The sequence below is a fragment of the Culicoides brevitarsis genome, chromosome 2 (assembly GCF_036172545.1).
Source record: "Culicoides brevitarsis isolate CSIRO-B50_1 chromosome 2, AGI_CSIRO_Cbre_v1, whole genome shotgun sequence".
NCBI classification, from domain to species: domain Eukaryota; kingdom Metazoa; phylum Arthropoda; class Insecta; order Diptera; family Ceratopogonidae; genus Culicoides; species Culicoides brevitarsis.
This window is the reverse complement of record NC_087086.1, coordinates 23,439,863-23,466,852: the sequence shown is the minus strand read 5'-3', so window position 1 is coordinate 23,466,852 and position 26,990 is coordinate 23,439,863. Positions and strand designations below refer to the sequence as shown.

The 26,990-nt window shown below is 31.9% G+C and overlaps 5 protein-coding genes and 1 long non-coding RNA gene across 11 annotated transcripts; 3 read left to right on the top strand and 3 right to left on the bottom strand.

The window, feature by feature from the left end:
* The first annotated feature begins 972 nt into the window (after positions 1-972).
* On the top strand, positions 973-1,921 carry LOC134831834 (uncharacterized). The gene is made up of 3 exons (XR_010162023.1): positions 973-1,164; positions 1,245-1,607; positions 1,670-1,921. It is a non-coding gene; the product is annotated as an uncharacterized LOC134831834 (long non-coding RNA).
* Positions 1,922-2,700: 779 nt separating this feature from the next.
* Positions 2,701-15,707, bottom strand: LOC134829746 (septin-7). Of its 6 annotated transcripts, none has more exons than XM_063842985.1 (11): positions 15,594-15,707; positions 11,319-11,832; positions 9,500-9,778; positions 8,218-8,349; positions 7,766-8,111; positions 7,239-7,702; positions 6,977-7,172; positions 6,753-6,915; positions 5,930-6,095; positions 5,733-5,866; positions 2,701-3,300 (listed from the first exon to the last, which is right to left on the bottom strand). In XM_063842985.1, exons 2-11 carry the CDS (start codon positions 11,589-11,591, stop codon positions 3,249-3,251), a joined length of 2,205 nt encoding a protein of 734 aa, XP_063699055.1. In that variant the 5' UTR covers positions 11,592-11,832; positions 15,594-15,707; the 3' UTR covers positions 2,701-3,248. The 6 variants fall into 6 exon arrangements, with proteins under 6 accessions (XP_063699055.1, XP_063699054.1, XP_063699056.1 ...); XM_063842984.1 differs by lacking the exon at positions 2,701-3,300 and adding an exon at positions 4,392-4,698; XM_063842986.1 differs by lacking the exon at positions 2,701-3,300 and adding an exon at positions 4,394-4,698 and having other exon boundaries at positions 7,766-7,964.
* A 222-nt stretch (positions 15,708-15,929) lies between these two features.
* On the top strand, positions 15,930-16,954 carry LOC134831375 (uncharacterized). Its single transcript, XM_063845094.1, has one exon. It carries the CDS (start codon positions 15,992-15,994, stop codon positions 16,841-16,843), a length of 852 nt encoding a protein of 283 aa, XP_063701164.1. The 5' UTR covers positions 15,930-15,991; the 3' UTR covers positions 16,844-16,954.
* Positions 16,955-22,801: 5,847 nt separating this feature from the next.
* Positions 22,802-23,766, bottom strand: LOC134831019 (ribosome maturation protein SBDS). The gene has a single exon (XM_063844652.1). It carries the CDS (start codon positions 23,582-23,584, stop codon positions 22,826-22,828), a length of 759 nt encoding a protein of 252 aa, XP_063700722.1. The 5' UTR covers positions 23,585-23,766; the 3' UTR covers positions 22,802-22,825.
* A 289-nt stretch (positions 23,767-24,055) lies between these two features.
* Positions 24,056-25,394, top strand: LOC134830464 (lipopolysaccharide-induced tumor necrosis factor-alpha factor homolog). The gene is made up of 2 exons (XM_063843964.1): positions 24,056-24,218; positions 24,549-25,394. Exon 2 carries the CDS (start codon positions 24,567-24,569, stop codon positions 24,996-24,998), a length of 432 nt encoding a protein of 143 aa, XP_063700034.1. The 5' UTR covers positions 24,056-24,218; positions 24,549-24,566; the 3' UTR covers positions 24,999-25,394.
* Positions 25,395-25,658: 264 nt separating this feature from the next.
* On the bottom strand, positions 25,659-26,910 carry LOC134830673 (RAB6-interacting golgin). Its single transcript, XM_063844228.1, has 3 exons — positions 26,748-26,910; positions 26,243-26,687; positions 25,659-26,189 (listed from the first exon to the last, which is right to left on the bottom strand). The coding sequence occupies exons 1-3, from the start codon at positions 26,821-26,823 to the stop codon at positions 25,862-25,864; spliced, it is 849 nt and encodes a 282-aa protein (XP_063700298.1). The 5' UTR covers positions 26,824-26,910; the 3' UTR covers positions 25,659-25,861.
* Between the last annotated feature and the right edge of the window lie 80 nt (positions 26,911-26,990).

The window sequence follows — 26,990 nt, the reverse complement described above, 5'->3', positions numbered from 1 at the left end:
CAACCTCTATTCTTTCAACACAATGCTCTGGGAGTTTTTGATGATTATTAGCATTTTTCTCGCTTTTACTTTTTACATCATTGAGCCTTCTACGCTTTTGACTGAAATGGGATCCGTTACGACTCTGACTTTTCAATATGCCCTGGTGTCGAAGGTCAGCTCAGACATTGAGGAGTCCTACAAACAAATCGCAGAAGCTCTCTATTCCTCAAAGTGGTATTTATTATCAACGGCCGACAAAAAATCTATCACGAATATCATGGCAGTGGCGCAACGACCAAAAATGATTAAAGTCGGAATTTTCGGCCAATGCAACTTGGATAGATTGACAGATGTGAGTTTTTTTATTTTATTTTTTTTTTCTAAAGAGAATATTTTTTTAACGTTTTTTTAGGCCTCCCGTTTCGCGTATAAAGGATGTTTAATGATTAACTTCTTTTTAAATAACTAAAAAGAGACTTATTCGATGAATGTTACTTGCACCGACACTACTTATTGATGTTATCCGTTATCTGTGTGTGACAACAATAAATAAAAAATTTAAGCACCTTTTTACTACACTTTCACTGACAAATTTATTTCATTTCCTTCTAACACCACAATAAAAATTTAATTGAAAGAATTCTATTTCCAAATAAATCAGCGGTTATCCCACAACTCAATAGACCTGAAATAGTTATCATTCAGCATTACTACTTAGTAAAAATGTTTCAAAAATCAACTTGCTTCATAAGTTTATCAGAGAAATGACGACACAATTTGTTATCTTCGGGAAATACCTTAAAGACCTTCAGACGAGAATAATTTGAACCGCATTCATATCGAATCAAATATTTACAGTTCTCATTAGTAAACAGCAGTTAATTTTTTTTTTAAATTTTCTTATCAACCAATATACACATAAGTCTTATCGTCATAAATTAGAGATAGACAAGCATTAAGAGAGAATACATCATTGGTATCACACCTTATCGCGCTCCAAAACTTATCTCTTTTGAATACATCTGATTTGATATCGTTTTGCGACTCAGTCCTACTTTTGCCTTTAACGAAATTCATTAATTTTTCGGTTAGTTCTGCATTTGTTTTGGGGAATGTCCGATTCGGGTTTTGAAGTTCTGGGTTATCTATTCCTAGGAGTTATTATTTTTGCAGGATGGTTTCGTAAGTATTTCTCGTTTTTAATTACCATTGAATTTATTATTTTGTGATTCACCGGTGATATCATACGAATTTCATAACAGTCTGTCTTATGTGTTATCACCGAGATGCCAAGCGTAAAAAACAGGCAAGGCAGGCACAAGCGCCAAGTAGAAACGTTAATGTAATTAGGACTTCCGATGGGAATTTCGTACCAAGGACCGATGCGCCAATTTGGACAACACAAATTAGCATGGTTGAACAGATGGAAGGACATACACACAACACGCTGCCAAGAATTGAAGTGCGTTACCCACGAAGAGAGATACGACGACAAAGTGACGCAGACATTTTATTTGGAAATGCAAACATTTTCGGAATCACAAATGAAGGCATTCAAATAGAAGAATCCACAAGCAACCATAGTGTGGAGTCTCTACATGATGATACAAACAGAAAGAACCATGGTATGTATTTAAACTGTTGTTAATTTCATTGTTCTGATTTAATCTTATATTTTAATGTCCAGATGGACTTCCAACTTACCATGAAGCACTCCAACTGCCAAAAAAAGAAGAACAAACTTGAGATAAACTTTCAATGAAACTACACACGATTTGGATTATCAATGGATATTTATTTATTTTTTTATCGTTTTTAACTTTTATTTAATAATAATCATTAATATTAAGTTTTTTTTATATATTTAGTAGGTTATATTTTTAATTTTTTGATATAATATTAATACATAATAATAAACTTAAGAGAAATACGAATTTTAATACAGTTTCATTTTGAATTTCCAGTGTCAAAACAGACTTTTAATGTGACGCATTGTTTCTTTTTAAATAAAATATAAAATCATAATTTTATCGCCTATACAAAATTTCCATTTAACAATATTTTTTATACATAACTTTATGAACTTACTTTCTTTTAAATATTTTTATAAATGCCTTGGGGATAGAAACAAAGTAAACTTAAACCAAAAAATGGTCGTCAGTACTGAAACTTGTTCCAGCCACCGTTGATATTCGTATTACCGGAACGGGCCTCGGTATGCGGGATTTGAAAATTTTATTATACAAATCGATGAAAAATTGAAAAATTGCTTCCAAAGACGGAGAGCAGCTGTTGCAAGAATTAATCGTTTTTGAAAAAATAAATATATGTAAATAAAAAATGATTTAGGCCATATGTATTATGTTAAATTAAATTTCCTAATCCTGACATTTATTTTTTTTGTTTTTTTTTTTTTTAAATTTTCATGCGTTTAGAAACACAATTGTAAGATAAGATAATATAATACATAAGTTTTACGAGTATTATAATTGATAGAAAATAATTTTACAGGTAATCAATGAGATATGGCTTCGTTCAAACGGGATTTGTTTTTTTTATAATCAAATTTTATTTAAATTTCTTTGGAACAACGAAACTGATTGCTTCAATAATAGTATATTTTTCTGGTAATACTTTTATTTATTTTAAAATGGTACAAAAAATAACTTCTCTTTAATCTAATATTTATTCATTTATTTCTTTCAGATACGAGATGAAGAAAAACTATTTGTTTTAAAATACCATGGATTTTTCCATCTTATTTTTTCATAATAATATCGGTGTATTTATTTATTTTGTGTCTTTATAGTTTTATAAGATGCATCATTGACTAACAGAAAAATAAATAATTTTCTACTGATTTGTCTTAACTCGTCGTTTGCGAAAGCCATTCTAGATTTTTGTTTAATAAAATGTTTATCAATAGTTTGCTTATCGACCTACAATAGAAAATTCATTGAGCATTTATGTTTAGCTACTATTAAGTTGGTGTAAAAAATATGTAAAACCAAACTGCAATTTGATTTTCACTAGAAAATGGCACACACTAAAATTACAATTCTTTAATTTCGGCTGCACTAGTTGATTTTTTCCTTTTTATTCTTTTTTTAGTAACTATAATTTTCTAGTAAGTTCATAATTTTTATATCTAATATTTATTTTGCTTTACATTAATCTTGTTATATAAAAAAAACTTGAAGTTAAATGACTTGCGTTAAATATTTGAAGGGAAATCGTCTTTGTCGAATAGGTTTTTCATTTGCTTATTAAAATAAACCCTTCTTTTTCTTATCTTTTTTTTCTTTACCATCCACAGTTCTGAAAACAAATATGAGGAAAATTGTGTAAGCCCAAATGTTCTTAGATTTAAAGTTTACCAAAAATGAAAAAAACATAAAACTACAAAAGTACATTTATCGTGCTACAATAAAGCTAAGTAACATCTAGAATGCAGCATTACAAATTAAGATGTGAATGATTCAATAGAAAAACAGCAGTCATTGATAAATTTAACAAAAAGTAACATTGGAATTATATCTAAATTTTGTCCGGTAAGTTGTCTTCCAAAATTGGCTCGATTATGACATTTAAATTGTCCTTTCGTTTTGTGTTGCGTCTGCCACGAGCGACATTTATCAAATGTGCGTAAGATATTAAAGGTGCACCGCCGAAAATCGTGAGCCTAAAGTTTTCAATTCTTTTAATTTTGATACAATTTTTAAAATTCTATTCACCAGTTTTTAGTAAAATTAACTCTTTTTTTAAATTTAGTTTGAAAAATCTATTCTGTGTTATTTTCTTACTGAAAAAATACTGTTAAATTTTCGTAAAAAAAATAAATAAATATTGTCATTATGTTTTTACATAAAAAAAAATAGTCAGTCCTAGTCATTATATTATTACTTTATTAAATTCATCATTATTAAACCACCGTTTTCGTTATTGTTTTATTATTATGTACATAAAAAATTTACTTACATGATAAGGAAATGAAATACGTTTTTTGAAGCAATTAGCACTACTATTCTATGGTAGGATTTGAAGCGATATTTACAACATACATAAAAATCTACTTGCTCTAATTTTTTTTTGTTTGGTTTGCGTTGGACACAACTGGGATATAATAAAAACACGTGAATTTGAAATGTAATGATGTGATTAATGAAAAATATATTTCAAAATATACAAAATGATGAACGAATGGAATGATAAAATGTAAAAGATTTTTTATAAAAACATAGTAATGGGACAAAAACAAATATACTAAAAACATAAATTCTTAGAATAATTTTCCATTCGATCAACATTAAAAGGAGAATAACTTATGACAGGACAGAACACACTGAAGTCTAATTGAATCTAAAAAGTATTTCCAGAAAAAGACACTGATATACTTTAATTTTTTAATTTACAAAAATACGTGAGAAAAAAAAGTTTTTCTACGGAACAAAAAAAAAATAGAAATTTTGCCTTTTATTACTTTGTCTATGAATTTCCTCACATCGACGACGTCAAGCGATTTAGTATGATTTTGTTTTTACAAAATTGACAGACAATTGGTATACATTTTAATTGGGTGTTTAGAGATTATCAAACGACTTTTGTGTGTGTGGTTGATGCGAATGTGTTGTATCGGGCGCACCGAAACTCGTATGACGTCGCAAAAGTGATCCAAATCCGCGACGATGCTTTGCTTCGCCACCGTTATCCATTGTCCTGTTGGAAAATTTCATCGGTTTCATGTTACGTTACGGAAATTCTTAGAATTTATTGGAATTTTCTTCGAAGTTTGGTGGAATGTTGGATGGGATATGAAGGTGATAAAGGAAGTAGAAGCAAAAATCGACCAGTTATTTGAGGGAAGTTATGAGAGTTGAGCTATTTATTTAGGTACTTTGTACAATTTTATTCAATTAAATATTTAAAGGTGCGAAACCCTCTATCGCATAAACGAATCGGAAGCTAAAAGCGCTTATTATTTAATATATCGTTTATTTTTACAAAATAAAAAAGCAAGAAACGTGCGATAATGACCGATTTTTGATTCTACTTACTCTCGCCCAGCAATATAATGGTCGTCTGAAGTTTGTTTTTTGAAGAAATAAAATACGAGTTATGAAATGTATGTTAAAGTTATAATAATCTACTCGATATATAGAGATCGATTGAAATTATTCTTAGAGTGAGAACTATAACCACTGTCGCAGGACTTTTTCACTTTATTTAAACTTTATTTTTGACATTTGAAAGAAAATATTATATGAAAAGTGAGAAATTTATGGTAATTTTAGAGGAATAAATGAAATAACCAAATAAAATATGAAAAATAGAAAAATACATTATAATAAAACTAAATTATTTAATTTTTATGAACAGGAAAATGCAATGAAATGACACCGAATATGAGCATGACAAACTACATCGAACAAGTTTTAGTAAATAGTAGATTTAGATAAATAAAATAAGAATGATTTTATAAACAAGAATGATGAAATGAGCATAATATTGTTAGTTGAAATCGTCCCCATTAATATAATTAAACTTCTTATTATATCCCAGTAATTTGTTTCCCAGAATATTTTTGGAAGCTATCTTGTTATAATAAAAAACTTTAACTCAATTAACGGTCAAGCGAATAAAAAACACCACCAAACAAGAGTGTTAATATTTTTTTCATTACTAAATAAATCTCGAAAGAATCACGACATGTGAATTACAACAAGGAAAAAATAGTTGATGGTAGTACTTACTCTTTGCTGTTTGCTTCTAAACTCTTGCGTCTCAATTCATCTAAAGTAACGCCGTTAGCTTGTTCCCATTCAATTCTCTCTTGTTCGAATGCTTTTTTGCGCTCTTCCAGCTCACGAATTTGTAATTCAAGGGCCTGCATAAATAATAAAAATAAGTGTCTAAGTTTTTTCTAGCGACTACGAAACCAACTACAAACCTTTTTACGTTCCTCATGACGTCGCGTCAACTCAAGTTCGGAATCCTTTAACTTTTGTTTCTTTTCTTTTACTTTCATCTCGAACACTTGCTCCATTTCGGCTTCCATTTTTTTCATCTTTGCCTCGTGCTCTCGTTTTTCTTCTTCCATTTGAGCCAATGGATTCCTTTTCGTAAAAAGAAACAAAATTAGTAAATCTTTGTAATAACACTACGCTGATTGAGTTCAGGGTAGATGAACGCTTTGCTGAACAAAAAATAAAAATAAATCATGTGCAAAAAATCTGCAACTAAAGGCAGAAATTTATGCGTGAAGGGCTCTACGATAAAATTTCGGAAATCAAATCATGGTTTGACAGATAGAGGTATAAACTCAACAAAAGATTCTAATATGGCATAAATCAGGCAATTTTCTACGAGTTATAAGACTTACCAAACGGTCATAAACGAGTTTATTACCCCTTGATTGGCGACATTACTGTTTTATTTTTAATGTTTTTGATTTTTAAGGTGATAGTGACAAGTTTTTTGGAAAAAGAAACAAAGAAAACACTTATTTCAGACAATTTTTTTTATCGGGAGGGCTTATGGGCGATTAGTGAACATATATGAAAAACAGAGAAAATGTCTAAACCGTACTCGTTGCAGTCATTTTTACATGATATTTGGACGACAACGTTGAATATGTTAACACAAAAAGGTTCAAATTAAAGTTCGAAGGAACAAATTAAACTGTTCTTTTGTGAGTTATTACATACATTAGAGTGCGTTTGAAAGAAGCCAAAATTAAATCAAACAAAATCGCAGTCAAGATTTACACTTACTTGTTTGATGTCTTTCCTTTGCCATCGGCTCCGAGTCCAGCCAATTTGCGACATCTGTAATTTTCGTAGTGCACGTTATTTGTTACTTCTTTTAGATCCTGCAAGTGCGTGCGGATGACCATGTTACGAAGAGCAATAAAATCGCAATGTTCCAAGTTCTCCACTATCATGAAAAATAATTTTAATTAAAATTATTTGAGAACGATTTTAATAACAAGATTTACCTTCAGCAACGCCCCACGGATAGCGACGACCGCGAACTTTTTTGCCACCTTCTACTTCGATTACAGTATTGGCTCCAACGACCGCGAAGGGAACTCGTTGTCTAAGTTGACGCATAACCTTTGCCTCTTCTTCATCTTCTAGTGGCTCGGGGAAGTCATAAATTTTTATTTTGTGTTGTGCAATTTCGTTTAAGATCTAAAAATTGTCGAAAAAAAATAGTTTGGAATCGACCTCAGCTCGTTGTTTGACTTGAGAAATTACCTGTTTTTTAAACATTTGAACCTCTTCCGGTGTCATTGTGTCAGCTTTGGCTATAACAGGAATAATGTTAACTTTGTCGCAGACTCGTTGCATAAATTCTACATCTAATGGCTTTAGTCCATGACCAGATGGCGCAATAAAGTACAAACAACAATGAACGCGACTGTCGGACATGGCTTTACGGTGAACACGTGATTCTGCCGTTAAATATTCCTCATACTTGGACTCAATAAAATCGATGATAGGAGCCCAACAGTTGCTGTTATCGACTGCATCGCCAAATCCAGGAGTATCGACTACATTTAGAGTGAGATTCACGCCATTTTCCTTGAGCACCACTTTTGTTGATTCCACATTGACGGTCTTCTTTACACGGAATGACGGACCTGGATGAACATCAGCGTTATAAATGTCCGTCAAAAACATGGAATTGATGAGAGTGGATTTTCCGAGACCCGATTCACCTGTTTAAAATATTTCGTGTTAAATACTTGTTGAATTTTTTAAATTGTATTTAATATACTCACCGACAACCATCAATGTAAATTCAAATCCTTTCTTTACTGCCTTTCGGTACACCTGATTAGGCAAGTTTGCGAAACCGACGTACCCATCGAGTTCTTTGGGCTTTGCCTTAACGACGGACTTCTCTTTTTCGTGCCTCTCACTTGCAATTTTGTTCGAATCGTGTCCGTTCTCGAGGTGACCGTTACCCTTCGCCTCCTGCTTAATAAAAGTGCTCAAATTATTCAACATTGCCGACTTGTTAGTATCATTTGCATTATTATGATGATTATTCGTGGACGATAATGGCTGATATTTTTCATTTGTGACAAATGTATTGTTTGTTCCGGTGATTGTTGTTGATGATGTCTGTGATTTTTGTGTCAATTTTTTCAATAAAACAATAACGTTAGAAATGAGGATGAAATGAAAAGAAAACTGAATTGTCTGTGTGTTTTTCATGTGAAGGACCTACCGTTTTTATTTGGACCAACTGAGGGGCATTTGCAGGGGTATTGTGATTATTTGTAGTTGGTGGAACTGGCGGAGGCCCTGCAGGACTTTGAATTTGTTCATTTTTGAAGAACATCTCACGCTTAGATTGTAACTGAAAGTTTAAAAAAACAAAAAATAACGAAATTAAAATTAAGGAAATCATAAGAAAAATTAAGTGTAAAAACTAGAAACACGTGCGAACATGCTTTGAAAACATATCTTTAGACCAAAATAACCTGTCAAGAATCTAAAAAATAATATGCAAAACTTTTACTATTATTAGATTAACCGATTAAGTAGTGACAAGCAGTTCAAAGATAATAATAATCTCCTTTTTGCACCTTGCAAAAATTTATAGTAAGAAACCTTAAAGCTTCGACTTCGAAATTTTGCTATTTGCTTGCTAGCAGAAAGTAATTTTATAACAAGATTTAAAAAAAACTGTTACTTAAAGGTGTCTTGAATGGTGTCCGTTATTTATTCATTATAAAAATTATACGAAGAAACTATAATAGCCTTAGGACACCAAGAAAAGTCGCGTCTCATTATTTTCAGTTGAACATTACTTGTTGCTTGTTTTTATGTGTATCAGTTTCGTCTTTTATCAGTTGGTACACTTTTATAGGTAATCGATTTTCTCTATTAACATATACGGATTCAATTTGACGTATCCACTGAAGTCATAAATTTTTTATATCGACAGTGGTAATCGATCGATTTGCAAAGCTGAATTGCGTGTACAGCGAAATAGAAAGTTTTATCTGAGTTTTATCGGTCATACTATAAGGGCTTTCTTTGAATCATTAGCGTTGTTTGCACATATTAATTGTTATTTGTTATCAAAGCATACAATGTTATCGTTGTCATACTTTGATATTGGATGCGCGACTAAAAATAGCAGAATCTGCCATGCGATGGATGTCTAGTAAGTATAGCAAAAAATAAACTAGATTTCTAGGTAAATTTTTTGGTCTCTAAGACGATTAAATTTTAAATTTCAATTTTTGTCACCTTTGATTTTATCGAAGATAAATGGAAAATTAATATATTTTTTGATAGAAAAATCATGAAACTGAAAAATTAAATTTAATCGCCTAATTTAAATTAAAATTAATTAAATAATATTTTAATACAAGTTATAAGAATATTTAAATATAAATAAAACTAACGATAAAAATAGCCTCAAAACACACACACTCCATTTAAAGGAAATCAAATAATAATAAGAAAAAAATGCAAATAAAAAAAACTGAAAAACTTACCCCACTTGACAGCGTACTCCCGCCACCGTTACCCGAGATATGGTTATTTGTCGTTCCATTACTATTGGTAGTGGAAGAAATAATGGGAGAGGAAATAGAAGGAATACCGCCACCATTTGTCTCACGATGATACCCGTTTTGGCCATTCTTTTGGGCGACAATATCTTGTTGGTCCCTCGCAAGTTGGACACTGCCCAAACCGTTATTTTGTTCGAGAATGCGTTGACGGGCGGCCAAACGGTCTAAACTTGTAAGGCGATAAGAACCGCCGATACCCTCCTATAAAAATTTCAATCAAGTTTCGTGTCAAAGGTTTTGTCAGAAGGTGAAAAAACATGTTAGAGTGAACGGGAAAATTTTGTTAATCGGATGAACAAGACATGATTCTTGTTATTAGTGAAGCAGGAAGTGAAAGAGAGATTACAAGAGATTCGTGCTCGTGCACTACTACGATGAGTTGTGGCATCATTATCATCGAGCATTCAATCGACACAAGAATTAAGTGTGATGTCTATCAATGAAAATATAATATAAGACCGTGTTTAAAACTGCCATATAGGCACAAGAGACGCATTGCACACCTACGTCTATTGAAATATTCAGCGCATTCTGATCTATAACATTTGATAGAAAATGATGTTTGTGAATTTATTCAGTTAGAGACCGGTGAAGAAACTTCAAAAACGTCTTTTATAAGAAACTATTAGAATTTTTGATTAAATATCACATGAATTTATTCAAACTTTATATTATTCTGTTTCAAACTCCATGATATTCAAGAGCAAATATCGATGTGTAGGCGTATCTTAAACAATAATAAAAACTATAAATATAAGAAAACGTGCTTCTTACACGAGTGCAAAGAAATTGAACTTCAAGGGAGACACCAAAATGCATTTGCCGCTTCCGAAAATAAATTCTCAGACGTCTTTTTTTTGTATTTCTGAAGTAAACCAAGTAATTGTGCCATTAAAAAAATAAATAAAGTCATGGCTTTGAGTCATATTTTTATTTTAAAAAATGCTTGTTTCTTGTGGTTATTTACGAAAAGTAACAATGTCACAGTTTTTCCGCTAGTTCATCAAAATTCTTTTATGAAATATTTTTTTGTTTATGTTATTATTTTTAGGAAGGTAACCTGTAGCAGTGCAATCAACAAACGTGATGCACGATCGCAGTGAAGGTAATTTGAAACTTTTTACGATTTTTGTCATTTTTTTATTATTGTAAATTTTTATGATCCATTCTTTTCCACAACAACCAAAGATGGAACTAAAGTTGATTTTGCATCGTATAACAACAAACGATTAATGATGGCGGTTAATTAAATAGAACGCTGATTCATGTGATCAAGCGTTCATTTTTGAAGAAACGCAAAGTGAAATAATAAATTAATTAGAAGAAGTTTGGGGGTAAGATCTTGGCGTCCTATGGATGGTAATTGAACTAATTATCTCTTACAAATTTAGTGGGATTTACTTTGCATTCAAACAACAATATACACAACATCAAAATAAACAAATTTTTAATAAAAAAAAATACACATTTAAGATATTTCAAGAGTTAAGAGCCCTAATAACAAAATGAAATATAAGTAACGATCAATTAATAAAAGATGATTAAAGGCATAAATTTGCCAATTAAAACAGTTCCAGTTCTACATGTAATTGATGATGAAAATATGACGGTAAGTGCGAAATATTTATGTGTGTAATAAAATTTGAGTTTGAAAATAAAAGCAAGAAAAAGTGTCTAAATGGTATGAACAGTTTTTTTTTCGTTTTAGCTATATAAAAAGAAACAAAGTCTAGAGTCGCACCTTTTCTCTTTCGAGTCTATCAATTTTTGCGCCAGGAATTGATGGAGCATCAGCCTTTGTGAAACTCGATGAATATTTTGGTAAAGTTGGCGGTGGAATTGGTCTCGCTGCAATCGCTGGCTTTTCATGTTGTTTGTTTGAGTTGTGAATTCCGGCAGTTGGTGTGGCTGTGGAAAAGTTTGCCATGTAGCTGCCAGGTGAAGAGAGAACGGGTTTCGTTGGTGGCACCGGCGGTGGGCCGTTTGGAGGTGTTGGTTGTGTTGGTGTACTCATGATTTTTCCTTCAAAATGGCACTAAAACTCCGTGCTAAACTTTTAGATTTATTCGTCAAGCACTTATGAATAATTCACTGTGATTCGTGTTTGTGTACGTTAATTTTTTTATCGACCCGTCGAATTCAATATTTCATGTTTTTCTTTTCAATTTTCGGTGTTGATTGATTAGCCGAAGTAATAATGCTTTTTAATTAATAATTAAATGAATCACTCGACTGTAGTTTGAAACATGCGGTACCTAAACGTACGAAAAAGACAATATAAGAGAAGCGTGTAAGAAACCAAGGCTTGCAATCGAAAGTGTAATTATTGTTTAATTGGTATCGCGAAACATAACTTGGAACAACCATTGTATGGACCTAATTTTGAGTGTTTTTGTGAGAGTAAACATTAAAACCGTTGCTACGACATATTGCGCGTAGACAAACCACAACAAAAAACTTAACTGAATTGATTTGAACAAATCCATCAGACAGTCTAATTTCTGTTCTTTGAATCATTTCTATAAAAAGACAACAAAACATATACATACTCATGACTTTATTAAAAAAAATCATATTTTCAAGAAACGTTTTTTTGGGTGCGGAGACCTTTTTATTAAACCGAATACACACAAAATAAAATAAAAAAAATAACATAATTTTCTTATGTGAAGTACAAACGATAATTGCCTCCTCTTCACAATTAACATGTTTCAACAATATTCGTTCTAACGCAGTTCATAGTCAAATAGACCGTAAAAAGTGCCGGATCATGCTGTTTCAATTTATACTTTTGTTTTATTGATAAATTTCATATACACGGATGGAAGAGTGCGTATTGAACTACTGATTAATACATGTAAATGAGACCTTAATTGGTCTTTTAAAACCGCAAAATCCTTACAACTCAGTTGATGACACTCCATTTCACCACATTAAAATTCACACAGTGCCTTTTCGTGCCAACTAACTCGTGTTGCGTTTTGTGTGCCTTATTTTAACATAATTCAAATGTGTTAATTGTCTCAAGAAGAACAATTTTGCTCTATATTTCACAGTGCCAAAAATAAATCTACGACAACTTCATTTCAGTTCTAGCATAGAATCGCGTGTCAAAGGTTAATAAAAAGGTCGTTTCTTCGAAAAAAGAATACTCTCAGTAGCTTTTTGTATGATTTTCAGATAAATTTCGCACAAACGCGAAAAGTTGACTAGTTGACTTTTGTATCCACGAGTAACCGGATAGGTAAAGTCTAGGATAATTAAAAAGATTACTTCAAAAATTTTTATAATTTATTGATGACTTAAATTAATTATTTGAATTTGTTTTTTATCTTGAGATTTCTGAAACGAGTCTAAAGAAATCACAATGACTCCAATGCCATATTTGAACAAAACAACTGTACAAAAGAAGTAATTGTATCTTCTCCCATTTTTTCTTGCCTATCTTTAGTAAATGTTGTAGAGGGAATGATGAGAAGAACTATCGAGAGGAGTATCGTTTACATGCTTTTGACATTCGTGCAGTGGCGTGCCATGAAACTATTTTACTTGGAATACTTTAGACTTCGCTATGTGTTGTCATCACTCGTTATAATTACTTTTTGCATCATTTACGATGAACCAATTAATCTTTAACTGCGTTTCACATATTTTAAAACAATGCACCAAAATCATAAGACAAGACAGAAACCAATGTTTGTTCGAACATACAACTCTTTAAGAAAAAAATTTCTCGCTTGAATAGTCTCTTCTTCCATAGATTTGAAAAAATTTCCAAGACAAATGGTTTTTTGTATTAAAAAATGTCTTTTTTTTCTCAAATACACAAAAACGATTGCATTTTTTTTCACAATAAACGCGCTTTTATTTTAAATTAAAGACACGCATCACAATTTTCCAAGATCATATTCACTTTTGCCTTGTGTAGAAACATTTTGTTTTGTTACGATTACTTGTTTGTTGTTCAACTAAACGTCGTACAAGCACCGCGCCAGAATAATAATAATAATGATTATTTATTATTTATAGCAGTTATGTAAAGTGAAGGAAAAAAGACAAGATAAGAAAAGTAATAAAGTGTGTAATACATTAAAATTAGTGCTGCATTGAGATGCATTTTTGTTGTTGATGAACTCAATGAACACATCAAAACTAGTTTAGAATTTTAATTGCATTTGGAATTTCGAGTACAAATTTAAGTTTAAAAAAATATGCGAAAAGTCATCGACACTCGTAAGCTGAAGTCAAAAAACATATTACCGTAAAATCACCAATTTCACACTTTTGTAGACTTTGTTCCATTTCATTCATAAGACTCCTCTTTGATTTAAATTGACAGAGAAAAATAAACAATCAACCGGCATTGTTGTGTGGATGCTGCTGCGTATTGTTCAAGTTGATAAGATTTACTTGAATGGACTGACATGTTACATGTAAATTCATAACCTATCTCATTACTTTATAACAATAACAAAAAAAAACAAGAATGTTTGGAGATAAGAACTCGTTTACCGGGAAGAGTTTTAGAATTCAACTCAAAGAAACAGACGGAAATCAGTTGAACACACCTTTGTAATCCGTGAAATGATTTCCAGTTGGTTTCGTTTCTTTGTAACATTAAATTAAGTAAAAAACCGCAATATACCTCGATGTCACCTTTGCTTAAGATATTAATCCGTCATTTTGCGTTTGTTTTGTTTTTGCTCTACAAATAACATTTGCTCTGCTCTCTATAAAAAGTGCAATAACTAAAAAGGAGTTTTTAGCAATTATGAGGGAGAAGTTGTGTCAAATAAGATTTTAATCGCTCTTTAAGAGTCTCTTTTTGAGAGCTTCTTCAAGTTTTAGAGCTCTTCCGTTTGGTACTTCATAAAAACCCTTCTTCAAATGTTACTCGTCAAAAAAGTTCTGAAGAATTCTGAATGACTCATGGATTACACTTCTGTCCTCTTTTTGCACGTTTATTCGCATTCAATAGCGGTTTAAAAATTTTACATAGCAAAAAAAAATAAATATGCAGTAACAAAAAAACATAAAGAAAGGAAGCAGAGAACAAGAGTGTTTAATTAATACGATGATGCACTTTAAGTCTTCTAATTCTGATGGACTCGTTCGCTATTGAAATAGAACTTTGTTCTTTAAAAAAAATTAAAAACAAAACAAAAGCGACATTTTTGCTGATGATGCACCACTTTCGTATAATATTTCATACTTAGCAAATGCACATACTTGACTTTAGACACTTGAGTACTATTTATCATCGTAAAATATCTTAATTTTCTTGTGGCATTTGATTGTATCGCCGTCAGTTGCAAACATTCAATGAACTAATTTGACCGATTTATGCATGATGTTTTCCGAGTATTACAATTTTAATTAAGTTTTAATTATTGATTGATAACAAGGCACTTTTTCGAAAATAACAAAACTGGAAATGATACATCACAAAAACCAGAACACGCATACGAAAATAAAAACAGAAGAATTTAATTTGCTTTCACTTTCATTAACTCATTAAACTTGTATATTCAAACTAGATTTGTAATTAAAAACTCGACTTGCAGACTTTCATAAATAAAGTGTAGTCTCTTAAAATGTCCTTAGAATGTCTTAAATTCAAAAAAATTATTTAAAAATGGACCATTTCCGCACAACATCACAACCATAGCACAACGAGAACAAAAATCAATATTCCAAAATTCTCGTCAGTAATAGTACAAGGGTACGTCAGTAAATGTGTATCCTGTATTGGGACATTTTGGAAAAATTGTCCTTGATTTTGTTCTTGATGTTGAGAATCCAATTCGATTTTGTTGTGGTTCGAAACACTTTATGAATGTATTTTTTTTAATTTTTTTTCTTTTTTTTTCAAGAACAAGGAGTTGTACGCAAAGAATCAATGAGAATGGAGAAAAAAACATTAATGGGCGCTGTTTTTTCTTCTTTCTCCTTAAAATTTTCTCGTCGTCTCCCACTCAAAATTAATTCCGTACACGTTGAATTTGTTGGCATTTACCAGTATTTTTTTAAATTTAATTTAGATTTGCCCTGCAAATCTTTTAATTCACAATTTTTATCCTTTTGCACGGAAAATTTGGAAAAAACACCCGTCTCGCTCAACGGACTCGCGCAGACTGGCGATTGTGTTCCCCTTTCAGCGCATTCCAGATTTATCACTTTCAACCGACTCATGAGTCACCCCAGTGCACATTGCAATTGGAAATTTGTTACAGTTTCAATTGTGCTGTGGGCTATGATAGAATTAGCAGGTGGCGCGTTTCATCATCAATTTGAGTCGACTCATTAATTTTCAATGTGGGACGAATGAATGTGATAAAAGGAAATTAGAGTTTTCATCTGTGTGTGTGTGGAAATTTTTCACTTGATCGTAAAGATTGAAGAAAAACTGAAAAAATGGACGTAAAAATTCCAGATCCTAATGAAAAAAAGAAAGGCAATAACGGGAGTTGCCTATTTTGGGTCATCATTTATACACTTTTTGCCGTTTGCGTGCTCAACGTCTTCCTGACTCTGTATCTCATAAGTGTTTTTGAGATTGGCAAGGGAATGCGATACATAGAGGTTGTCGACACGGACGTGATGAATTTCTATGGAAGCGTTGACTTGGACGAGTTGAACAAGCTGGATGGTCTTTTGGAGGGATTCAACGAGCCATTCGAAATGGGAAACGACAAGGAGCCTCTAAGTATCAATCTTATATCGCGCATCAATTCAGTTCACAACAAGTTCCGACAAGAAGCCAGTGGCACTGTTATCCAGGGAATATCTAATTTTGAGGTTCACCATCCGGCAACAGAAGATGAGGAGCACGAAGAGGTTTTCAATGCACAAAGACCATCATTCAATTTGGTCGAGCCAGTGGAAAAGGCCGTGGCTGATGTGATGTACATGACTGGAAAAATATCCAGTGGCACAGACGAAAAGCTCGGCGTACTGGCGCGACAAAAGCTTGAAGTCAAAGGAAGTGAGGGACTCTTGATCAAAGGAAGAGATATTCTTTTGTCTGCAGACAAAAATTTGAATATCACTTCGGAAAACGGTTCGATCAGCTTGCAAGGAAAGGAAGGCGTCTTTATAGATATTGAACATTTTCCTGTTGCAGATATCGAGAATGGATTGCGCCGAACACACGTTCAATACAAGATGTGCGTCTGTTTCCCCACGGGACGACTCTTTAGAGTTCAAGCAAGGAACAGAGACAGTGGATGTTATATTCCGCAGTATGCCTCAAATCCTTGCATTTAAAAAAAATGAACAATTTATTGGAAGAAGTAGTATTTAGAAGTGTGTTTGTCTAATAATAAATAAAAAAACTGAGTAGAAGAGAAACAGTAGTCGATAAATAAAAATTAAATAATCAAATCTATAAAAGTTTATTTTTAAACTTTTAATCATTTAATGTAAGTAAATTTGAACAACAGTTTATTTCTTTGAATGCAAAATTTATTCCATAATTCTCTTGAATAAGACAAAAGGGCCGACTTCTTTATATTTACAATAATATTACGAGATTTTTCACTAAAAACACTGAGATTCAATTTACTTTGAAATCAATAACTCATTTTTGTTGCTTTTTGCTGGATTGTAACATCTTCTACATAACACTTACAACTGCAAGTCATAAAACGAGCATGGCAGACAAAATTACCATTATTTATGGCCTTCAATGCTTAGTCTTACATTGTTATTGTCATAAATTTTATGCGTAACGCTACTTTTATTTAAATTGAAGTCGGCGTTTAAAGTTTTTTATTGGCAGAAAATGGATGACCGTTCAAAAAATTTTTATATCAAAACTAAATTCTTCCTATTTATTACTTTAGTTTTAATTTTTTAAGTCCTAAATAAGAAAATATGATATCACTTTCTCAGTTCCACAGGTGGAAAAAATTTAGTAACAATCTAAATAATATTAATTAATAAATAACAGGGTGACAAAATACTTTTATTGGTATAAAATGATCTTATCGTCAATGGATATGGTATTTATAAAATTTAGTAAAAACAATTATCTAGCCGACAAAGGACATAGGCAATATAAGGCTTAGGACTCTCAATTCAAGAGAAAAATGTTTTTGCACGTCTGCTTGTGAAATACCATCACTCTTTAAAAAACACTCGAAAAAGTTTTCTACCAAATAAAACCAAAAGTACCTAATATGTCACCCTGTTAAATAACAACTTCTTTCTTCATATTTGATGACAAAAAACATTTTGATCTCTAAATTAAAGATTCGTACCAATATATTGTTGCAACAAGTATCAGAAACCGTAAATCGTGTCATTTTTTTGATCATTAAATTTTCATAACCCAAAAAACTGTCGAGACAGAGTCTCAATTGATATCTAATTGACTGGATTGACTTTCTTGTACGTCATTTCACTTACAGTGAAATATGATTGCATTTTATGTCTCTCCGAGTGTTAATGTTCCCATTTTAGTGAGAAGTAAAAATAAACAACACATTCGTTTGTCTAGAAGCAAATACCATAACAGTTCCTTGCTTTTAACATTTTTCGCATTTCCTATTCAATAAATAGTTTTTACTAAACCACATGTGGTACAATACTCAATTTGTAAAAACTGCAATGTTTTATGGTTGTTGTGTATTTTGGCACGCGCGCCATCAACTATGGCAACGAATGCGCAAATTAGCGGTCATTTTGTGGCACGGTCACTGGCCTTTTAAATTTTTTTTTTGCTTCTGTTTCATTCATAATAATAAATATAATTCAAGTAATACACAAAAAAAAAACAATGTATGCATTTGAGCAATCAATAAATAGAAATTGATGAACCATTTAACTCTAAACGGAAGTAAATATTTATGTGAGTTATTGTTGAATGCAATTCAGAGTGCACTAATAAAAGAAAAATTAGTTAACTATGTCGAACCCCAAATTTGGTTAATGACATATTCATACGTTATATTTTAATTCTAGGCGAAAATCATTTTTGAAAAAGTAAATGGGTTACTAAATTTTATACCTGAATTATGGGACATAAGTATAACAACTAACTTCACAATCACCTTAATCTTCTAGTTTTTTTTATGATGAATAAAAAATATCAAATGCTGATGCAATTATAATCAGCAAGATGTTAACATAGTTTTAATTCACTGAATAGAAAAATCACTAACAAACATTAACAGATGTAAGTGGCAAGATAATGTTTGTCAAATTGCTCGATGATTATGATGATGGTGAAGTGAAAATTGTCGAGTTATTTCATGAAACATGTAAAAAGTTGGTATTAATTCATAAATGGATGTGTGTGGAGGCGATAAAAATCATTAGTTTGATAAAAAAAAAAATTAAAGTACTTACGGCTATTTATCGATAAAGGAAATGTCCATGATCGGATGATGAAAATAAATCGGAAAAGGAAAAAAAATAAACCAAAAATTAATTGAAATGTCTACAATGAGTAATTACGGTACAAAAAAAAATTTCTCTAAACTCTCGCTTATAAGGAATTGACTATATTTAGCACTCACTTATTCACACAAAAAGATAAAGTACGGCACTTACAGCAAAGTCAAGTGCATGTTTCCTTGAATTACTTGGAAATTTTTCTTTGACCAAAGTTAGTGACAAAAATGGAAAACAACATTTTTACTAAACATTTATCAAGATCGGTCATTAAACTAATATGAAAAAAAACAACACTTACGTGATCCATTCACCATAATTTCGCGACGATTTGGATCAATTTTGAGCGTTATTTTGTTAGAATTATTATCTGTCACTGCTTGGCGAACACTCATTTTATTTTACTTTTTTTCTGTTTGAATTTTTAAATTTCTCTCATATAAATTTATCGCAAATCTAAATAAAGCATTAATATTGCTGTTAAAATATTATTATGTTGTGCAATCTGAACTAAAACGCACAAAGAACTGATCCCTCTTAATAAATTAAATTAAAATACTAAAACAAAAGTCTTCAACTCTTTTTTTATTCTCGCTTAGGTACATAAGAGTCTGCATGATCTCGCAATTGAAAAAATAAACAAATTCAGGAAATAAACAACGAGCTTTGTATATATTTAATTTAATACCATGCATGAGTAAATTCGATGCCTGAAGATTAAAAATGCAAATTCTGATCTTAGTTAAAGTATTTTTTTTTTTTTTATAAAAATAAAATTCAAAAAGTTTACGGAAACTACACCAAAGACGACTTTTTCAATTAATAATTTTTTTAGCTGATGAAAAAAAAATTCAATATCGTATTTTCAATCTTCAAAGCAAATAATTTACGCTAAATTTATTGATTCATAAATTAAAAAGGAAACATAATCGAGCATAATTTTTCCATTAATTAACTATTCAGTAAACAATGATGACTTAATTTTAGTAAATTTTGACTAGACGGATGACTTATGGTTCTCTTAGCGTGTTCTCAGTAAATTATTGTTAATGATCAATAAAGTTTAATTGAATAACTTGGCCTCTTTAAAAAAAACTATTAATAAAGAATTTATTTCTATTACAATTGTAATAATTTCTATTGAAAAGTGTGATAAGAATTTGTTAATGACTTTGTACCAGTTTTTTTGTTCTGACTTTTGTTTTAAATTTTATTTATTTGCACTATTCATGATTCAGATTTTAAGCGTAGTTAAAAGATTTGTAAAACACTAAATACTGCTTAGGTTTTCCACACACCGATATATTTAAAATAATTTACATGTATGTATAAAATTTCTTATCAAAATGTAGAACGCTTCTCGTATCAAACAATGCACTTTTAATTATTCATAAAGTGTAAAACAAAAATATAATAAATATTTGCATGGGTCATAAATATTTTAAGTAATGTGTCATACAAAAGCTTTTAGGTAAAATTTTTGCGTCTTATCTTTTTAAGAAATCACTTGACGCGGTGACAATTAATAGGTAAATTTCTAATTAGAAATATCAACTTTAGTTCATGAGCGATTTTGGTTCAGATTTGTCGTTTGTTTTTTTTTTTTTAATTTTTTGTTTTTGTCACTTGAGACAAAAATACACAAACCGTAAAATGTCACTCTGCAAGCAAATATATATATTTATTAAGTTAAATCAACATTCAACAACGTGCGTCCGACGACACGATCTCACTCGCTTGAAAACATAACAAGAACTGAAGTCGGATTACGAATAAATATTTCAAATGGAAGTACAAAAAAATGTTGTCATTTATTTTTAAAACGAAACATATAGCACCAATACGATACACTCACAATGGAGTGAAATTAAGTTACTTTATTTTCATACTGGAAGCCGTCAATTGGCATTACTTTAGTATGTAATTTATCTTAGACGAATGAGACCAATGTCACCCCAAGTGACTTTACATTTCCTTTAAAGACTTTGCGAGACTAAATCAACACACATAATATCAAGTTCATATCATGTTTAAAGTGTGGAAGTATTAAAAGTGTATTGTTTTCAATTCAACGACAATAGTTTTTACAAGTAAGTGATATTTAGAAATTGTATCCAAAAATGTAATTTTATACCGCTAATCAGTGCAAATGTGAGTTTTTTACACAGGTATTTTCTCAAAATTTTCTTAGATTTAGAATTCTTTGAAAAACTGTTGGAACATCTGTTTAACATGCATTGTGTTCGACAAGACATTCTTTCACACATTTTTTCATTAAAACAAAAATTTTAGTAATAAATTTCGTTGTTTGAAACAATTTTTATGAGAACAATCAATATAAAGTGCAGTGATGTCTTCTTCAAGAACAATCTAATTTTTGTAACTTTCTACTTTGAATCCAACTTGGACAGAATATAAGAAAGTTTTTGTACCGTTTGATGGAATTCTTTTTGTTATTGTAGTATATTTTTATTTTGGTTAAGCGTTAAAGTAGAACAAAATGCAGTCGTGAATATTAATCAAGGGATGAATAATGTTATGGACGTGTTAAGAAATAATTTTGATGTGTTATTTTGTTGATATGTTTACAAGCTGTTGAAAATATAAAATTTTCAAGTTTCAACGGTGGGTGAACTTTTTGGAAGATCGATTTTGAATTAATAATCAAACAACGCAAATTGGAAATTCAGAATTCAATTGAATTCAGAATTATATTATTTTAACAAACTTCACGTAAGTTTCATGTAGACTAAATTTGATCTCTAATTTAAATTGCACTTGTGCTTTACTCTCATTCAAATAAACCACAATTGTTTACTGCTACATATGGTAATTTTACATTAAAAAAGAGCCAACGGTACCTGCAAATAATGTGTCGATCATATCAATCAACTCATTTTTAGAAAATTTATTTAGATTAGAAGAATGTTTATTTTACAAACACAAATAAATGAGTGTTCTCGGTCTTAATTTCAAGGTTATTCGCGCAGAATCTGTGTTTCCCACAGGATACTTGACTGCGAACTATAAACATACACATATAATTGATTTCACTTTCAGTCATAAACCCACAACTTTTATTACATACTCCTTCATGGAGAAATGCGAGGGTGACTCACATCGGCGGCGAGGTACTTTGTTCAAATCGATTCAAAGGGTGGGGACTTTTTTTGGAACTTTTTACTGCGATTTTTATGTAAACTTTATTTAACTGAGTTCGCCGCTCATTGAAAAACCAATCTTTTAATTCTTGTGCACTGGTTCCTATAACATTACAATAAGGAGAAATTCGATATGGTAAATACATTCGGTTACATTGTAGCTACATCGATACATAGTAAATATTAAATTTGCACGGACGATATTCAAAACCGGCTTTAATGTGATTTACTCCATTCTACGTCGTGACCAATATCGTGCTTAGGTCAAAAAGGAGTCTCTATAAACATATCACACCATTCCTCTTATAGTTTTGAGAGAAGTTTGACCAGAACAGTTGTTCACTTGTTTCACAAATAATTTCATATCCGAATTTTCTTTGTCCAAAAAGCAAATTCATTTGTATTCTCTGTGTGAAACATACGCGCTAACCGACATTTCGCAGCGGCACCAGACAATTCTCGTTTTTTCGCTTGTTTACGTTTATTTTCACACGAAATTTTGTCATTACTTACTTGACCGATTCATGGTGATTATAAGATGGGAAAATTGAATTAAAATGAACGATAAATTCACAAAAACTTTAAAAACAATATCTGATTAACACAACCGCGATTGTTATTGTAATAGAAATACGAAGTATAATTCGCATAGGGCAGTAGAGTAAAACTGAATTAGCAAAATTAAATTACTTTATTCTAGTACTTCTTCGCTATCTTTGATTTCTTTGAGACTTAGTACTTCAAGGGTTGCGTTTCCTTTCGAGTCTTTCCTCACGAGTTCGTCTACTTCACGATACCGTCCAGGATCAATAAGACACAACAAAGTCAATTTATCGCCGGTCCACGTCTCCTCGTCGATTGTCGACGCAAACTTGACGAATTTTTCCTTGAGACTTTTGGCTTCTTTTCCACTGATTTCAACTTTGACCCGCATTTGAGCTCTTTCCAGGGGTATCGTCTCCTTTAGCGCTTTGATGACCTCTAATGCTTGTTGCTTCGCATTACGATGCGGTTTAATAGAAAAATGAATTTCTTTCATGGACTTTTCAATGATGGTCACTGGATACGGCCTTTTGGTCTCAGGATCAACACACTTGTCCGCCACATTGGTTGCAATTTCCTTGAATAATGCATTTAGTTGCTCTTGACGCTCCTTCTCCGAGACTTGAAGTTCGCCTTTTTCCAAAATTTCCTTGCAAATTTCCGTTTGGTCCGTCTTCCCAAAGGCTTTTTGCAGGTCCTCACGCTTGGCAACCTCTCCTTTCGATACATTTGTGAAGACAGTGTGAGTTTGCAGCACTTCGTCAATGTCCTTTTCAACCTTTTGTCGCCATGAAACAACTTTATTTTTGTAGCAGGCTATCTCGAAACGTTTTCCCGTCTTTTTGATACGAACTATCGCCACATTCGTCAGCCGGGCCTGATTTGTTGGCGTAAATATTTTCGACATCCTCCAGATAACTTTCGGAAAATAATTCCGGAAATAGTGAAATCCAAGAGTTGTCCAAATTTGAGAATTGATAAGATCAATTTACTAGATATTTATCTATTTGAACTTAAAAAAATCAACAATTGGTTCTTCGTTTTTTTTTTTGTTTTGAAATAAATGCGGAATTATTTTGACGTACAAATTCGATGAGACGACTAAAAGTGATGAATAATTAGTAATCGGTCGCACCAAATAAAATCATAAAGTTTTGTTCAACACCCACATTTTAGGACAAACAAACGAGGATAAAAGAAATTAAAAAGAGGATAAATAATATTCAAGATTTTTAAACTCAACCATAAAATTTCATTGAAGATTTGAGCTCGAAAATTGTTTTGTTTTTCTTTATCAAAATTTTCACTTAAAACCTTTTAAGACATCCCTCCCCCATTAGTTTGACTAAACTATTGAATTTGATTTTCAACGACCTAAAATAATTTGTGACACCGAACACACCATCATTGTTTACAAGCAGAAGAAAATTGTCTTTTTCTCGCTAAAATAATTTCCCGTATAATTGCTCAGTAATTAGAAGATTCAGGAAAAAGTTGTTTAAAGTAATCAAGCACTTCTTAACTTAAATCCGAGTTAAAAGGTAATCAAGTAAATCGATTTCTTTGTTGTGAAATACAATTCTATGACGCATGGAACCTTTTTCTTATCAAAGAATCCAAATTTAAAAGCACTAAATTCATTTTTCCATGTTTACCCACCAACATATCGAACGAAAAAAACAGCAAATAATGGATTCAAAGGAGTTTTATTGTGGATTACTTGCCCTTCAAATTTCGCTCGCGTAATTTGAGTGATTTATTCAAATGATATGTTTAATGTTAATTAAATCAATGACGACGTCGTTTGACCATGGACAAACGTCATTTGTTTTTATTCACACATTTTAACAGTTTTTTCTTTCTTTTTCAAGATCCCGTGAGCCATTGCCATGCAGCAGAACAAAACACCTCCAAGTTATGGGTTCATGCCACAACCAAATGCGCCACCACCATCATATGAACAGGCAATGGGAGTAGGTCCCATTCCTGGACAGGCTCATTTTGTACCAACACACACTGTTCCAGTCTATAATCCACCTGGCGCTGGCGCCACACCGGTTGTGACTCAACAAATTGTCACACAAGTGGTTACCATTGGTCCTCATAGCACACACATGATTTGTCCGAGTTGTCATGCCGATATCAATTCGAAAACGCGAAGTAACCCTGGTCTTATTGCATGGGTGTCTGGATTTTTAATTGCACTTTTTGGCTGTTGGTTTGGATGCTGCCTCATTCCCTGCTGCATTGATGAATGTATGGATACGCATCATTATTGTCCGAATTGCAATGCGTATCTCGGAAGACACGGAAGAGTTTAACCGCAAACCATTCAAGACATGAACATAAAACGAAACTACGGGAATCGAGACAAAGAATCTTCTTTCTTATTTAAAATATTTACATACATAATTAATTAGATGTTGGTTGGGCATAACATCACAATCACGCGAATCAGCCTTAAAATTTGTACACAGTCCCCTTCTTCCTCCATCATTCTCTCCAACATTTGTTACAGCAACTTCCTCGAATTTAGCGAAACTATTTTAGTTGTATTTAAGAGTGATACAAATTTGTATATTCCGTTTACTGGGTTTGCTTGATTGAACCCAAACATTAGCTCTTAAGTATTTCAATGTAACTTATTGGACTTATTGCCAAAAAATATTTGAATTAAATGTTCACTAGTAAAATAAATGTTTCATTATTTGTGAAGCAAGCCCGTTCCAAATTTATTTCTACTTTTTTGTTCCTTTGTATTTTCGATTTTCGAGGTAAAAATTTCATCATTTCAAGTATTATTTAGAACATTTTTTTTTTGTAAAATTCATAAAAATCTCGTTAAATAAAAATTATTAAAAGTTCAGCAAATTTACTGAGAATCTTGTTAAATCAAAAGGAAAAAATCTATACTTACTGATATACTATTTCCAATAGTATTGAAATTTTTAAAATTGAAAATCTCTTCAAAAAACCAAAAGTAATATAAAGTCAAAATATGATTATTTATTGATGTGCGATGAACATCTAACATAGTAGTACACATATTATATTAAAATTACATTGCTTTTCTTTGTTTTAGTGGGTCTATCATCAAATTTAAAATATAAATATTAAAAAATATATATCATAAGATCATTTCCGTTAGTAGGCAAGCCCGGTTTATTGTCGTTGCGCGAAAGCGTTAGTTTCCATTTTCGTCATTTAATCCAACTTTTTCCATCAATTCCGTCAATCGCTTTGCTTTACGTTCCTCGTTGTGCGCAATAATTGTACACAGATGCTCGGTCAGCATTTCCTTCTTTTCGCATGCCTGATGCAAATCTAACTTTGCCTTTAAAAAGAGCTGCTCAATTGTATCGTAATGTTTTTGTACATTGCTGTACTGAATTGTTGCCGTTTCAATTTGTTTTCTCAGAATTGCTACATCAGATGCAAGCTCTGAATCCAATTTGGCAAGCTCTTGCTTTATTTCATCGAGTTTTTTCGCTTCAGCAGCAGTTTTTTGCGAACTAAAACAGAAATATTGAAATTGGGAGTTGTAAGACGAATTCTTAAAACTTACTGTTGCTCTATTGCTTTCTGCAGTATTTGAACCTTGTGTCTATTTTGCTCTTCAATCATCTTCCGTTGATGTTCAAAGTCCTTCAGGGAAACCCCGCGAAAGGGACTCGCATTATTTGGCTCTAATTCAATCACTTCACCTTCCTCACGCAAAATTTCTACATCTTCAAAAGGTTCTACTCGCGTTGGCAGTGGTTTGAAATGTGCTGCTTCCTGCATAGGATGATTTTCGATGTCTTCCACCGTTGTATCGGGAATGTATGACGCGGAGTTGGGGCGACTTTTGTTGATGGGCTTTTGAGCAGCAGATGCTCCTCCTCCGTGTGAATGAGAAACACAGCTGTGTGCCTTTCGTGTGGGCACCGGAGATCTGTCATTGTTATTTGTCGTGTCAGAAGGCAGTCGTCGGAGTCCCAAGTGTTTTTTCACCGCAGGTACACTTTTTGCTGCAAAAGCATTTTATGAGTTTGACAACTGTTGCGCATCATGTTTGAAGGCATATTTACCGTTCTCTTTGCTTCCAGCTCTGTTTTGTACTCTGTTTATCTCGTCCTGACTGAACCCGTTGAATTTCCCAGCCATTTTTGGTCACTTTTAGGGGTAAAACATAGGAAAATCGTAAAATAAAAGACCGCTTCTGAATTTTGGTTGTTTTGTTTTTGCTGTCGTCATCTGTCACACGTACAGTCCATGTATCTACAGAAATCCATATCTCAAATCTATGCAATTTACATTCAATTTTCAAATCG

Excerpts from the sequence above, each read along its gene's own strand:
- LOC134829746 (XM_063842984.1), bottom strand. The coding sequence starts at position 11,591 with ATGAGTACACCAACACAACCAACACCTCCAAACGGCCCACCGCCGGTG. Across the intron at positions 8,112-8,217 it reads AGTTGGTCCAAATAAAAACG|ACATCATCAACAACAATCAC; the intron begins GTAGGTCCTTCA and ends CAAAAATCACAG. Across the intron at positions 5,867-5,929 it reads GTCATGAGGAACGTAAAAAG|GCCCTTGAATTACAAATTCG; the intron begins GTTTGTAGTTGG and ends TTATTTATGCAG.
- LOC134831375 (XM_063845094.1), top strand. The coding sequence starts at position 15,992 with ATGGACGTAAAAATTCCAGATCCTAATGAAAAAAAGAAAGGCAATAAC.
- LOC134831019 (XM_063844652.1), bottom strand. The coding sequence starts at position 23,584 with ATGTCGAAAATATTTACGCCAACAAATCAGGCCCGGCTGACGAATGTG.
- LOC134830464 (XM_063843964.1), top strand. The coding sequence starts at position 24,567 with ATGCAGCAGAACAAAACACCTCCAAGTTATGGGTTCATGCCACAACCA.
- LOC134830673 (XM_063844228.1), bottom strand. The coding sequence starts at position 26,823 with ATGGCTGGGAAATTCAACGGGTTCAGTCAGGACGAGATAAACAGAGTA. Across the intron at positions 26,688-26,747 it reads AGCTGGAAGCAAAGAGAACG|CAAAAAGTGTACCTGCGGTG; the intron begins GTAAATATGCCT and ends ATGCTTTTGCAG. Across the intron at positions 26,190-26,242 it reads CAGAAAGCAATAGAGCAACA|TTCGCAAAAAACTGCTGCTG; the intron begins GTAAGTTTTAAG and ends TTTCTGTTTTAG.